The following is a 15,417-nucleotide window of genomic DNA, read 5'->3' on the forward strand; positions in this document are numbered from 1 at the left end:
TTCCCTGTCGGTATCGCCCTCATCCCGCCCCGCGGGGCAGACACCGCTCAGCTCCCGGGAGGGGTCGGTGCCTCCGGTGGCGCCGCGGGGTCGCCGCTGCAGCCCCGCAGTGAGCGCCCACCTGCCCGCAGCCGCGGGCTCATCCGCTTGCAAGGGACGGGGTCGCCGTGGTTTTCTATTCCGCTTCGGGTCACCTTCCCTTGGACGCGGGCAGGCACCCTGAGGAGCAGCGGGAGCGGAGCCGCATCGGGAGCAGCCGGGGGGAAGCCCGGAGGCTGTCACGGGCAGGAGAAGATGCTGGTGTGCGCCTGCCATGGACCCGCGGGCGGGCGGTCCTCTCTCCGGGCATGGACTTTGTAGGGAAGAGGCCGTGAAGGCTGAGGTGACAGCGTTCAGCATGTCCCCAGTAGAGTCATTTTGGGCTCAATTGCCTTTGTGGTGGTGGTGTCCATCCCCCATCTCCCGGCCCCCTTAAAATGGCCCTAACTAAGCTCAGTGTTAAGTGCTCAGAGGACAGGCAGCATTATTTTCTTTTCTGTCCCACAGTGAAGTGACAGAGCATCTTTGTCCGTTGCAGGTGATTTTAACCAGCGCTGATGTGCCCAGCAGCATGTGTGTGCATGTTCAGTGTCTTTCCAGGCATCTCCTCTGTCCTTTTCAATAGAAGAGATGTTTGAAAGTATGTCTCAGTTTTGTCTTGTTATTTTTGCCTTAGGAGAGTTGGCTAATGTGAGAAGAGAGTGAGGTTTTGGTTTTTTTTTTTTTTTAAACATATAAGTGGGAGAATCATTGAGTCAGTTTTGAGATTCTCATTTGTGAAACAAATTTATTTACTTTTCCAAAAGCATGTTTTAAGGTTTAATACTTTAAACTGGGGACAATTTTAGGATGTGTTTATCCTGTAGTTCAGTGTGTTTCAATGGAAGCTGTATACCCTCCTTTTAAGTGGATGGGAGGGGAGGCATGGAGAAGTTAACTGGGTGTCCAGATTCATTCACCTGAAATGAAAGGGTGACAAGACAGGGGTGCTTTTCTGCATGGTGACTTAGGCCAATAAGGCAACTGTTAGACAAAATTGCCCTTTTGGGGTGGGTCAGTGTTTGCAGAATACATAAGTATTGAAATCATTCCACTTTCTGGGGACAAAACGTAAAGCACTGTGAGTGACACTGCAAAAATTTTTTTTCTTCCCTTTAATTATCTTTCACAATCTGAGACTTCACAGATTCCCATTAACTGTCTCTGGCTGCCCTACATATCTTAGGCAGGCCGTATCAGAGCAATCATTAATTAATCCCAGGGAGAAGCACTCATCTGTGCTAGTGAATTAGATCTTCATATTCCAGCCTGCCTGCCATCCCAACTGAGTTGCATGGCTCCAAGGAAAATCCAGTGGGCCTTTCTACTCATGTGACCTCCTTGATTTCAGTGTTCTTCCTAGAGAGCACTATCAAAGAATTTTTCTTCCCTATCAGGATATATTGCTTGGTTTCTGGAATTTCCCCATAGCCATGGAAATGCCATAAATAAGGGGCTGAACCCATGAGTAAGGGTTCTGTGAGTGATGGATGGGAGGAGAAAGGAGAAAGGCATCAAGACTGTAGAGGAAGGAGGAGGGAAAAGGAGGCATCCATTCCTTGGCATTCAGTGGAGGGTAGCCCCTTCTGGTACAAAATGTATTCACAAAAAATAGAGCTGGGATAACCGATGCTCACAGACATTTTCAGCAAAGCAGTGGCTTCTGTTCACTGTTGTGTGTGTTGCTTTTGAACCAAGAACTCAAACTGTACCTGTGTATGAATGGATTTGACCCCAGTTGTTGAAATTCAAAATTATTTAAGCTGAAAGGAAGAAAATCTTATTAACTAAAATCAATTTAAATCTCCTCGTATGCTTGTACTTTCTAAATCACAAAGGAATGTTACTTTTCTTTGGTTGATAGATAGCATTAAACACGTAGGTCTGTCACTGCACACAGACAGTGGTAAATTGAGTAAGCGTAAGGCTTTTGCATATTGATGTTACTCTATAAACTTAATGTTAAGATTCTGAAATTTTATGTGTTAGAAAATAGTGTCTGATTAGTCAGCTTATTTTTAATTTTTTTTCAGTATGTCAGCTTGAATTTGGAAGAAAATAAATCTGCATTTAAAGCCTTGGAGTCTTAATTTTTGGGTTTTTTTAAGTTAACCATCTGACTTTTTTGCCTTGGTATAAGTAGTGCTTAAAACATCAACCATTCAAAAGTCAAAATGACAAAAAATGGATTCAGTAGTTTTTTCCAGTTGTCAGCTCATTTGGAGTTGTAGGATTAGCATATGTCATTCTTGAACATCTACTTTTTTATTTACATATTGAAGAGAAAAAAAACTAGATTTCCTGGGTTTTTTTAGATTTCCTAGCTCCCAGATTGTGTCTTGGCTTTGAATGAAGTAGCTCAATTTATTGAGATGAATAGGAAACTCTGCGTTTTCAGAAAAGGCTACTTTTGTCCAAAGCTGTCATTGTGCTTTGCCAGCCCATGGCTCAGCTATTCAGCTGATGACACCTGCCAGTCCAGTACGCTGCCATGCTTTAAAAATCCTGGCACTGATATCTACTGCCTTGAGAATTCCTTATGGCATGCTATCCTTCAGGGTGTCTGTGCCCTCCTATAGCTCAGAATCCACGTTGGCAAGGGGAAAGGTCTCAAGAGTAGTTAAGTACCAACCTGATGCGAGAGAAGAAGTGGCTCCAAACAGGAGAGAAATCTCCACAGGATCCAAACCCTGTGAGAGGTATGCCTGGGATCAGCAGTCGCACAAGGAGGTGAGGGCAGAGGAGATTTAATGGAAACCATCTTAGTGCCAGAAATAAGATTTTAAGGTTAGAGACAGCTTCTCATAGAGGATTTCTGCTGGTTAGCCTTCCGAAAAATGCAGGCTTGCACTCCAGTAGCCTCTGCTTTCCCAGACCCCACTCTTATTGGTACTCCAGGCTCATATTTTTCTTCTCCTGGGACAGTAAAAACCACACAAAGTGTAACAACAATAATTTCTTCTCTCCCATTACAAGAAATACTTGGATTGAGCCAAAACCAAATGAAAGCTGGCGTGAGTTTGTGTCGTTACCTCTCTAGACCTTTCCATGGAATTATGCAATTCCTCTTTGGAAATCCCTGCAACTTTCTCCTCCTGTCTGTACATTCTCTCCTGAGGCTGCTTTTCCTTTCATCATCTCTTAACAGCAAGTGAGAGCCTTTCTGTTTAGTGGCTTCTGGTTTCCATATCACAACAGCCTCCTGGTCAGCCCCAGCTGATGTTCAGGCTTTCTGGTCAATTCATCTTTTTAGGGACTTCCTCTCTGGAAAGGCACTTTACTCTCAGCTATGTCTTGGGGGATTTCAGTCTAATTAGAAAATAATCAGGATTTTACGATCATTTATCATTATCCCTAGCAATTTCATTCCAGTGATTAAAAAAAAACCAAAAAAAAACCAAAAAGGAGATACCAAGACAGACATCCCACTCAAAGCAGAGTTCACAGTGGTGCAAGATATAGAATATCAGCATCAAACAGTTTGAAACAGGTTCGTAGAAAGATTTTCTAAACGATTACACACCCTGCTAATACCATACTAATGATACTGAAGCATTCACTTGTCTGCAATTCAAAGTGCTGCATTTTTAATATCCTGGCATCACAGGTCTCTATCTGCACTTGTATCCAATCACAACTCCCCTGAGCCAAGTAATTCCTGCTGCTGGAGATACTGTCTAAATATCCTAGATTGTATTTACTGTGCAATGCATTAAACAATCCTGAATCACTCCCAGGGGAATATTCTAGTTCACTCTCTGTGCAGTTGTGCTCTCCAGCAACTCCTGGGCTTCAGCCAGGTGTTACTCAGAGAAAGCTCTGATTTGAAGCCCCCAAATATCTTGCCTAAAGAAGAACCACAGGATGTGTGTATGTAGCTTGTTGTTGGTATTTTCAGATAATGCTTTCCAGACTGGATTTACAATTGACTGGATTTTCCATTAGGCTGTATGGCTGCAACTGCTTCCTCTCTAATTGCAGGTATTTCAATGTGTGGTTTCTCCTCATTTTGTCAGAGTAAAGCACTGACTGGGGTGCTTGACCTTGCCAGCACAGAGCAGGGTAGGAAAGGGGACTGAGACTGTCAGGGATCTTCTGAGTAGGAAGGAAGGAAAAAAAGCCTGAGGTGTTAACCAGTCTCCTTGCTTCTAGTTATTGTAAAGGTCAGAAAAGAGCCCAGTATGCATTGAAACCCTCTCTTGAGAGGACTGTGTGATGGAGGTCTTGGAGCTCTTCACTGGCATTCCCTGCAGTCAGGTCTGTAGCAGAAGTCCTGTGTTAGCACAGGTGCTTCACACCCACCACTGGTGTTTCATGGCTTTGGAGCAGCTCCCAGTGCCTCTTACTTCCACGTGTGTGTGTATATGCTGTGTAGAAGATGTTTTCTCTGCACTCTGGTTTGTGTATGCAGCAAGTTCTAGTGTATCTTCCAAACCCAGTGAAGGACAAATTGGGCCTTATACCAATAAAAATAGATGCTACACTTGTTCCCAGCCTGAAGGCACTGCTGTGGAGGCAGGATGTTTGACTAAAGTTAGTGGGATTGACTTTGTTCAGATGTTCCTATGGCACAGTGTGACCTGGGAGATGGGGTAGGGATTGCAATGAGCACCTGCTGTTTCGAGGCGCAGGATGGGCTGTTTTGGCAAGTCCAGAAGTGAGGGGTAGAGCAGGGCAGCAGAGAAAGCATGCCTCTACAGTTGAAATCTAATTTTTCTTAAAAATTTTGAGATTTTGGTCGAGTTTATTCAAGACTCATATCTAAAAGCTTGGTTTGCTTTGAAGATTTCAAACCTTCCATTTCCAAATCAGGCTCTTTTTAAAACCTTGGTTCTCTTTAAAGGCTAATGTGCCTATGCCATTCCTTGACATCTTTTAGCATAGTGAAATAAACATAATGAAACAGATATCATCCATGTGGAGGCAGTGGGAAGCTTTGTCTTTTATCACAATTTCTCTTTCTTCTAGCAGTCTGATCAAATAAGTGGCAAGATGAGGGCAAGATAACATTTCAAGCTTTTGTTCCAAAAAAAGGTAGACTAGTACAGTTGGGGGATTTTTTAAAAGATGGTATGCAAGAAAATTGATTGGGCATTCCATTTAATATAAAATAAAAATGCTCAGCTATTCTTGTATGCTGTCTTCCAGTCTTCAGTAATAAATGATCTGCACAGCAGTTATTGTTCTGTGACATTTGGAAAAGTTATGGAACAGCAAAGGAAAGTAAAAAGAACTGATTCATAAAACAGATACTCTGCAAAATGTCCTTGACTTTTAAAGATATCCTTGGAAAATGTCATTCAGAAACAATAGTGATACTACGGAATGTATCTCTCCACTACTTTTTTTTTTTGGTGTTTTGTCTGTAGCTGTAGAATGCTGTCAGCGAGCACTTGGTGTCTTGTGGAAGAATGGAAGGCAGAGCAAAGGTTCTGAGGCACCCAGCATGGCCCCAGGAGCCAGGAAGCCCTTAATCCACACCCAAGCAAGTCCACTCTTGCTGCAGCTGCAGTGATGGTCAACAGCTGAGCTGGCCACAGCAGGTTTGGCTCATGGTGTGGTGCAGGGCTGGCCCTAATGGCACCTGCCAACAGGCAGGAGCTGTGTGCCTGTGGTAAACTGGAGGGACTGGGCAAACTTGGGTCTGTCAGTGCTTGCCCCCAGAAATCATGTTGCTTGCCTATGCCTCCCTTTGCTTTTAGCTTGAGCTTTCAGCACCCTCTGCTCCTGAGGGGAAGGCATGGAGCGTGGAGGGCTCCACTAGTAAACACCTGTAAAGTTTTTGGTGACTTCGGTCATCTTACTGTGTTATCCCCAATGCTCAGGTGCTCAGTGCTGTCCTCTGCTTGTGGCAGTCCAGCTTAAAGTATGCTCCTGCTTGGAATCATGCCCAGAGTATGATCATTTCTCTTGTTTGTCTTTCCAAGAAATGAAAGTGCTTGGAAGCCTCTGGATTAGGCTTCCAAGGGAGGGTGTGAACTTTGAATTTTGGTGTTTGCTTTCTTTTACCTTGCTGGGGTGGCAGAGGCAGATGTTTTCCTTTGTGTTTCTTGCTGTTGTTATACAGATACTTAATGCAGTCTGAAATCAGCTACTGTTAGGAGGGGTAGTTTTTCCCTCCTTCCTTAAGACATTCCTTCCTGTAGAAGGAGCTGCTTGGTGAAGAATCTGTATGGCTAAAAATAACATTTTATTCTTTTCAGTGAGATAAATCCCCCTGTCAAGCTCACCACAAGCTGCACAGACCCTGGTACTGATAGAGAGGAGTTGTTCTTGCCTCACTGTCCAATATGTCATTCATCACAGCCTTGAATATTTGCTAGTTTCAAGTAACTGTGCAATCTAGTTTGATCTATTTCACCATGAAATAAAGAGGAAACCGACATCCTCTGTTTTAGCAGGCGAGGACGCATATGTGAAAGATAATGTGGAGTCATTTAGGTATTTAAAACAGATCCAAAGCCCTACCATTTGGCCCTTTTCCTATATAAAGTGTGAATTAAATTTGCTTTCTTATATATGTCTTGTCACGTGTTTTTCTAGGGCCTGGGGGCTGCATGTTCTGCGTTAGACCAATGCATTTCATCATAACACAATTAGTTGGTGGCAGACAGATCTGTCCTGAACAGCTGGATGCATCTAATACCACCTATTTTTCACAGTTTGCCCCTGCAGTTACAGCAGATAACCCCTTTAAAAATACTAGGGATTGGAAATGATCCTTTGGGTAACATGCATGCTCAAAACCACACACATGCACATGCACAAAATCAGAGGCAGTGGTTGAGTGGAGATGGGATGGGGGATGCAGAGGTTATGGAGTAAAAGCAGCAAGCAAATGAAGATCTGTGGCTAGGAAGCTCTCTCAAGGTGTGTCTCTGGGGTAGATTTCCCTTCATCTCTTCCCCATCCTGCATAAATCACAGTGCTTCTAAAGCACAGGTTGTTTTTTTGTTTCTGCAGACAACCCCTGCATGATGTGAGTGAAGACACCGTGCCAGTTCTTCTTATGTGTTGTACATTTTATGTGACTATAAAAATAAAAATTTATTCTCCTTGCTGCTTACCGTCTACATTTTTTCCTCTCATGTCTGCTCTGAGCAGTCATAAAAAGGTTACTTGTGTTGTAGCTGGGATTTTAGATCAAAGATTTTATTAGCTTGCAGGAAGGCTCTTCCTCCCTGTCTGCATTCAAACCAGATAATTTCTATTCTGTTAGCAGCAGGATCAAACCCTGAAAACCAATGGAAGAAGCTTCCTTTGACCTAAATGGTGCAAGGCCAAGCTTTTAGGCTCCTGTTTTGTGTGTCAAAGACTGTTACTGTCACAGGAAGCATAAGCAACCGTAGCTTTCCTGCATAGTAACAGAAGACTGTGCTTCTAAAAATTACTCTACAAAGTGCTTTTGCAGAGCAGCCTCCCCAGGGTTCTCCATCTGTTTTCATATGGAGATTAATAACAAATTGTTTGGCTAATAAACTGCTCCTTGCTGTCTCTGAAATGTGACCATTTCTTTTCCCTCCCTCCCATGGACAGTTAGATTCCTGTCTGCCCCTGTGCACCCACGTGGGGGGCATCGCTAGTATGAGATGCACAGCAATTGTTAATGTTTCAGCTCCATAGCAAGGCTTTTAAAGGGTGAAAATTTTGGTGTGTAGCTGAAGGAACTGGTGCTGTGGACAGCTGTGTAGTGCTGAGGGTTGGCCTTATTCTTAGAAGTGGTAAAGAAAAGGAAGAGAGGAAAATGAAGCTCTTTGTACACTACTGTGATTTCTCCAAGAGCCCATTTCTTGTTTGCAGCTACAGAGAAAATATTTCCAGGAAAAATGGGACTGAGGCTTGAACCTGTTCAACTCAGCAGCACTGCTGTGGGATGTAGGACTGATGGTGGTATTTTGAAGTGCTGTGTTCAGAAGTTCTGGACCAGCTGGCAGGGGATATTCTAGCTGCTTCATTGGGAAACCAATGAGAGAAAAATAAACATGTACTGTGAGAACAGACACAAGATCAGGAGGGATCTTTGTGATCTTCAATCTGACTGCTCCCTAATGCAAACCAGAGGACTTTCTCTCTTCTAGTCAAGGGTGACCAAAATTCTGCCAAGACACCCAGTCTAGATTTGGAAGTTTCCCGACAGTTTATCACCCAGTGATATACCAAGGGACACCTACCCACTTTGTTAAAACACCTACCTAACATCTGCCTTTTTACATCTTTCAGCTTTTTATCTTGCTGTATCCTCCTCTGCTGGGTCATAAGGATCTCCTACATGCTTTTGGTTTTGATGTAGGCAGACTGACATCAGATTTTACCTTCTTGTGCCTTAAAAAGAATAATCCGGGCTCCTTCACTTCCTTATCCCAAGGGCTTTGCCTCAGCCACAGCAACAGTGCTTCTTAGGGGCTTGTCCCCCGTTGCCTGTTCCCTCTCCTTTTATCAGCAGGAGGAAAAACTGAACTGCCATTCTCAGATTACCCTGCTGTGGAGGTGTTTCTAATCCTGGTGGTAACTCACAGAGGCAGTGGCTGCTATAGTGGGTTGGGAACATCAGACACAGCAAGATAACCTGGGGATCATGGGCATCTTCTGGTCATTAATCAGCATTCTGCCTGTGTGGTGAGCACAAGAACAGGACACAGATTGCCAGTGCCTGTCTATGAGAGATTCAGGAGGGATATCACCTTGCTCCCTTCACAGTCAAAGCTGACATAGTCCTGTGGGCTTTGGCATCACACTGAGAACTGACATTAGTTTATCATCCACTGTGAGTTTAAGCAAGGCCACAGCTGGATTAACTTTAGGGGAAAAAAATAGCCCAACTGAAAATATTTGCCTGTAGCTTTGTGTTATTTTTAAATGTTGCTTGTAAGTCATCCCCTTCTCAAGTCAGTAGGGACTGAACATGGAACTACAGCCAGGAACTTTGGGAATCTAATCAACTTCTGTGTCTCCAGACTTTTAGTAGATTATTCCAAAAGTGATGCCTTTGGTTTCTCTGTTTCCAGGCCTGTTTTCCTCACTTTCGGAAGCAGATTCTTACTGTTGTCTCAGGGGCTTATTAGGCTCAGTCACGTAATTTCAAGGTTTTATAGCTACAAAACATGAAGTTTTACAGCTTATTTTCAGAGAAAAATGTTAGAGTCTATTGTACTTCCTGAATGAATTAACTACAAAGAGTGAGTTTATTCCATTGCATAAATTAATTCCATTTACCCCTAATGGCATTAAAACAAAACAAAAGAAAGCCAACAAACAAAAGCTTACATGAATTTCTGTTTTCCACCGTGTCTGCTAATTTAGACATACATATTTTATGGCAGGTGTGATGGCAATCTAAACAGACTCTTTCTAGCCATGCACAGAGCTAAAAGTATTGTCTGCCCAGTAATTTAGAAGTAGTCTGGCTTCTGGGGTACACTGAATCCTGATGGGGTTTTAAGTCCATTTAATGTGTCTTCTGATCACCAGGGAAGATTTATTTTCTCTAATGCACAAAAATAATCTGAATTGTTGAATTCTTCAGAGCTCCTTAGAGCCAAATGGGCACAGTCTTAGGTGTTAAAGTGATACAAGTTTTGTGTGGGTGTGGTGTGTTTAAGTGTGAGCGTACCAGGCATAAATAGTTGATCTAAAGTTCTGCACAAAATTTCAAAACAGACCAGCAAAATCTTAGATCTGTAGGAAGACTAGGACCATACTGCCAAATTTCAAAATGCTTAACTTTTTTCTGTCATCCATTCAAGCAAAACTATTTCCCCAGCATTATGTAGTCTGTAAACTATGATACTTGTGTTTCTTAGTTTCCTGTTAAAGGAAAGACTCAGTTACTAGGTAGAAGCTTAACTACTGGTCAGTTGCATTTTTTTAAATACAAATGTTCACATAAATGTTCAACAGAGCTCTTCAGTGTTGTTAAAATGTTATTCATTGTATTCAGATTTGTACCTAAATGCTTCATGAATACTTGGCACAGTCACTTTCCTTAAATGTTATGAAATCTGAGAACCATTAATCCTTTTTCCATATTCATGGAGCAGGATTTGCCTGCCTCGATGCATGTTTAATTATGTGGTTTTTACTTAGGCAGCTTTCCCATGGATGATAGTTTCACTTGATATCGCTGTTAACTTTGCTTGAATGAGGAGCAAAAATTGAGTTGTGCTAAAAAGATTGGTGAACACTTGTGTTGTTTTCTCTGCACAATCAGAAGAATTTGTTGTGTTTTCCAATTCCCTCTACAGCAAAGTCATCTTAAAAATAATTTTGCTTTAAATCCACTGTATATTCTGCATTTTAAAAGAATGGCAACACTACATATTGCTAAATTGTTTAAGTTTGAATCATCACTCATTTTAACATAATTTGATTAATTTTTGTAATATCCTTGCAGAGGGGAGTAAATCATTAGAAGCTCAAAATGAGAAAGGGTGGCACCAATATAACTGTTGTAATGCTGGACAAGCACAGTGCTCCTGTTGCAGTTGTCTCTAGGCCAGCCCCTTAAATTGGTCAACTTCTTTTTCATCTATGGTTTCAATCCTTTATTCTGATGCCTTTGGGCCAAAACAATTGTCTTCTGTTGCTTTCAGCATTGCAGAGGAATGTTAAATTCATCCAGTAAGCTGGGTAGGTTTAATTCCTTCTTATAAATGTTAATACTCTTTCCAGTAGCTTTGGTTTGTTATAGTGAAAACTGGACCCTAAGAATCCAGATAGATTAGACACCACAAAACATGTAGCCATGTAAGAGAATTGATTTTCAAGACAGTAATAGAGATCTTCAGATGACATTTAAACCAGTTGGAAGTAACTCTTTTGAGGCAAATTCTGCCAATTTTTTCTACTTGGTAAGATGAAGACACTTTTTCAGCCTTCTCTCTCATTTTAGGCTTGGAATGGAGTGCATAGTTTGGATACCAGCAGTGGGACATCTTACCAGAACAAAGCATTGATGGGACCATTGTTAATCAATGACTTCTAAGTGCAGGATTGGTGCTGTTGGATTGGAAACAGGTGCTACAAGATGCCAGGTGAGGTGACTGAGAGCAGCAGTGGGATGGAGGAGACTGTGCAGAAAGACAGCAAGTCTGGAGGCCAGAGCCCTCACTGTGGCACAATGAGAAGGGCTGTGGCAACCACTGTCACCTTTGATGGGGAAGCCACTATGGACCGCAGGAAAAAGAAGAAGAAAGAGTCCCGGCCCGAGTCAATAATTGTGTATCGGTCCGAGCATGACAATAAGGTGGAAGAAGAACAGGCGGATGAAGAAGGAGGGGAGAAGAGCTCTGAGGAAGGCTCCAAGTTCCTGGGTCAGTCTATGACAGATGGTATGTAATCCTGAGAACACTCACTTCACATAAGCTTTTTTGATGCCATCATGCTCTAAGGTCAAATGGAAGTGACTGTGGGACCAACCCTCTCCAAGACTGCAGGCAAGGAGAGCTTGAGTTCATACATGAAAATGCTCGGAAACAGAAAGCATTCCAGGCTGATTTGGGATGTCACCTGCAGTTATTTGCAAACTTTGGTTATTGCTACAGTCTTAGTTTTAAATGTATGTGCTGGTTGGGGTTGATGTGCTGGTTGCAGTGCTATGCATGCATTAAGCCAATGATGTCATTCTGAGCCGTGATCAAACCGCTGTCCATGCCTGAACAACTGCCTGTTAAGTGAAAGGATGGAAGCAGATGGAGTTAGTGGCTCTACCTTAGACAGGGAATTTAACTCATTATATAGGATTTACTGTTGCCTTCTGTCTGCATGCACTCAGCATGGCTTCCTCTAGAAGGGTGATTATTTGGCAAGGTCATCATGGGGCATCTTAGAGTCACTTTCACTTCTGCTATCTGTCCTGGGTACCCTTGCAGGGAAGAAGTGTGGAAGGCAGGTCCTGTGGCTAAATACTCCTGTGAGTCAGCAGTGCAGGCTGAGAGGGGGTCTACCAGATACACCAGGTGCCCCCATGATCCCAGACTCTAGCATTACTTGCCTGCTGCCTTCCTACTTTTGTGCAGCACTTCAAGCTGCTCAGCCTCTTTTTAAGAGTTTCTGAAGACTTCTTCCAAGCTAGTCAGAATTAAGACCAGGACGAAATATGCTGTAGCCCCAAAGAGGAGTTTATGGCCAGTACTACTGCATGGCCCATCCTATACCAATGTCACTTGAAAGCTAAAGCAGTCCTTTTGTAACTTTAACACATATACCAGCACTGTCCAGTTTGGTGCCTCTACTGATCTCTTAAAATGCAAATATAATTTTATGACAGTTTGTAAAGTTTTTCTAAACTTCAAAAATTAATTTGGATTGAGCTACAATGCAAATATTAAGTGAAATATTAGCTATTCAGGTATAATTCCATGTGTGGATGTGCTTATTCCAAAACAAGAGTCTCAGTGATATTTATCTAATTAATCCCAAGTGTCTATGCTGTTCGGGAATAAATCCATGAAGTAAACAGAGAAAATATGTATACCATTTTCAATTGAGTTACTCTGTCTCATTCTCTCTCATTCTCCTATACTCTTGCAGCACTTTCCCTTCACATATTTTCCCTAGTGGAGATACTGGAGTTTTCTCCCTTGTGATTTCTATCATTTGGAATTCTTGTCTTTTTCCTCATTATCTCTTCTTCCATTTTCTTCTGTGGTAATTTTCTTCACACTGCTTTGCTTCTTGTCTTCCATATTTTTTAATCTGATTTTAAATGTAACTCCATATGCACTATCTAATTGTCTTTGGGGTCTTTGAAGATTTACACAAAATACTTTGTACAGAGAATAAATCTGATGTAGATGAGTTTATCTGTGTTGTAGGTGTCTGGAACATGCCTTTAGACAGCCGCTATGTCACCTTGACTGGAACAATCACCAGGGGAAAGAAGAAGGGTCAGATGGTGGACATCCACGTCACCCTAACAGATAAAGAGCTGCAGGAACTGGCTAAGTCAAAGGAACCTCCTAAAGAAGATGTACCTGAGAAGAAGAAGAAATGTGATGTTGGATTAGACAGAGGACCTCACATTGTCCTCTGGACCATCATCTGCCTCCCCATCATTTTTGTAGTGTCCTTCGTGGTTTCATTCTACTATGGAACCATTACATGGTACAACATCTTCTTGGTGTACAATGAAGAGAGGACCTTCTGGCACAAAATCACCTTTTGTCCCTTTTTGATTATCTCCTACCCAATTATAATTATGGTTGTTTCTTTCTCCCTAGGCCTGTATTCAGCTGTAGCCCAGGTAGCATGGTCCTTTGGGTACTGGTGGCACGCTGTCAGGGATATGGAGAAAGGATTCTGTGGCTGGCTCTGCAGCAAGCTGGGCTTGGAAGATTGTTCTCCATACAGCATTGTCGAGCTGCTTGATTCTGACAATATCTCAGGTAGTCTCTCTGGCAAGAGCTCTGCACAGGGGGTTGAGACCTCAGCAGTCTGAGCCTTTGTCCTGGATGACTATTTTGGTCATACACCAGTGTTCTCACCTAGAAAATAACACACTGAGTTTTTTTAAAAAAATACGTATATATTTAAACACAAACTTAATGAATAAAACATTGGGCTGAGAGTCCTCTTTAAATGTCACAGAATGCAAGAATGCTAGCTTCACATGCTCTGGGTGGGGAGGTGCATGGCTTTCCAAGGATTTGTCATGTGTTGTAGCTAATTACAGCTTCTGGGAGTTGCAAGAAAATCTAGGTCTGCAGGGCTCTGGCTGTTTGTGGAGTAGCAGAGACATATTATGAAAACTCCACTTCTGTCAAGGTAGACTTTATTTTTCAGCAATAGGAAATAATACTGACCTATGACAGAGTGAAAAGAAGTCTCTGCTCAGGGGATGAAGTTCAAGAGATAGGAACCCATTCAGAGGTGAAGGCTAAATTGCAAAATGTGTGATGTTCCTGCAGTTTTCTTAGAAAGGGTCCTTTCCCAGTCCTTCCAACAAGAGCAGCTAACTTAGGCAGGCTGACTGTTTAGACACTGTCAGAGTCCAGCATCACAGACCACTGGAATAGTGGGAGAGGACTGCATAGCTGCTAACGAAGGCAAGTGAGTTCTACACTGACCTGAAACAGCCCCATCACACAATGGAAGAGCAGAGCTTGCTTTGTAATGTGGTGTGTGGGGACCTGATGGGGCTGTCACCAAGAACCCTCAAGTGGCTGCAGGTGCTCAGATAGGTGCTTGGAACACATCTGCAGTGGATCTCTTGGTATGTGCACTGCTAGGGAGGAACGATCTACGGGACTCATACACAGTGTGCAGTGCAAACAGTTATATTATAGGGAGGAAACACCTGCTCTAAGAAGGTGCCCACCCCTAAGGAGGGGGCAATCCATTTATATCTCACTGCAATGCAGGTGTGAACTTGCAGCACCTGGATTTAGGGAGGTGGAGTTGAAGGCACTTAGGATGCAAAGGGCTCTGAAACAAGTTATTCTGGTTTTCAAGTTGCTCTTATGGAAGAGCTGTTGGACCTCCCCTTTCAGAATGGGGGAGTCCAGAAGTTCGTGTCTATCCGTGCCTCTGGAAATCTGTGTCGCCTTCCTCACCTCATCCCTCTTCCTGTTTAATTATGTGGAAGGGCAATGGATCATACATCCTCCTCCCCTCATGTCTCATTTTTGTAATGGGTTTCCCTCCTTTTTGGATTTTTCATGGCATCATAGTAGGCTTCCTGACCAGGCTGAGGTGGCCACCATAGGCTGGAGAAATTTTAATTGTCTCTTAAAAAAATTACTACCAGAAAAGTTTTTTATCCTCGATCATCTATTGGGGTTTTGGCCTAAGAAGGCGATGAGCAAAATAAAACAGAAGTGTAGCAGATTCTAATGGGGACTGAGTAACATATCTGAAACATAGTTAATTTTCTCAGTGCTCCACTGCTGGTGCTGCTGGAAAGTCTGTGAGGCCCAAGCCAGAGGAGCCCACCATTTGCTTGCATGTAGGTAGGTAAGTGTGACATGCAGTCTGTCTGCTGCACAGTCACTCCTGTCTCTGTATGTGTCTCACTTCCCCAGTCTCCCTATCGGGGGGAGGGAACTGCTGCTCTACTTTTAGGATGGTAAAAAGAAACCATTCAGAAGCTGGATTTCACAGATACTAATGCTTTGTGTTGCATTTTAAGGTTGAGCTCAAGACTACACTGACCGTCCTGGTTAGAGCATCTGGGAACTGGTGATGTGTAAACTAGTCCATCTGATCCTGTAGTCCTGACACTGAGAAATAAGTAGTTCCTGCTGCATCCTTGGTCCCTGGGAGGTCAAAGGAGCCTCTCAGCACTGGTTGAAGGCTCAACAGTAAATAATGCACAAGCCAAATATCAAGAGCAGTCTTGGCCCC

General features: G+C 42.9%; 2 protein-coding genes across 2 annotated transcripts in view; one reads left to right on the forward strand and one right to left on the reverse strand.

The window, feature by feature from the left end:
* Positions 1-399, reverse strand: part of PECR (peroxisomal trans-2-enoyl-CoA reductase) — a 17,325-nt gene extending 16,926 nt beyond the window's left edge. Inside the window, exon 1 of the mRNA XM_014306431.2 lies at positions 18-399. Within this exon, the coding sequence (XP_014161906.1) occupies positions 18-399 (382 nt within the window). The remainder of the gene's footprint in view (positions 1-17) is intronic.
* Positions 400-564: 165 nt separating this feature from the next.
* On the forward strand, positions 565-15,411 carry TMEM169 (transmembrane protein 169). Its single transcript, XM_005415780.2, has 3 exons — positions 565-679; positions 10,967-11,405; positions 12,891-15,411. Exons 2-3 carry the CDS (start codon positions 11,102-11,104, stop codon positions 13,511-13,513), a joined length of 927 nt encoding a protein of 308 aa, XP_005415837.1. The 5' UTR covers positions 565-679; positions 10,967-11,101; the 3' UTR covers positions 13,514-15,411.
* Positions 15,412-15,417: the final 6 nt, after the last annotated feature.

The sequence above is a fragment of the Geospiza fortis genome, unplaced genomic scaffold (assembly GCF_000277835.1).
Source record: "Geospiza fortis unplaced genomic scaffold, GeoFor_1.0 scaffold112, whole genome shotgun sequence".
In the NCBI taxonomy this organism is placed as follows: Eukaryota; Metazoa; Chordata; class Aves; order Passeriformes; family Thraupidae; genus Geospiza; species Geospiza fortis.

Excerpts from the sequence above, each read along its gene's own strand:
- TMEM169 (XM_005415780.2), top strand. The coding sequence starts at position 11,102 with ATGCCAGGTGAGGTGACTGAGAGCAGCAGTGGGATGGAGGAGACTGTG. Across the intron at positions 11,406-12,890 it reads GGGTCAGTCTATGACAGATG|GTGTCTGGAACATGCCTTTA; the intron begins GTATGTAATCCT and ends TCTGTGTTGTAG.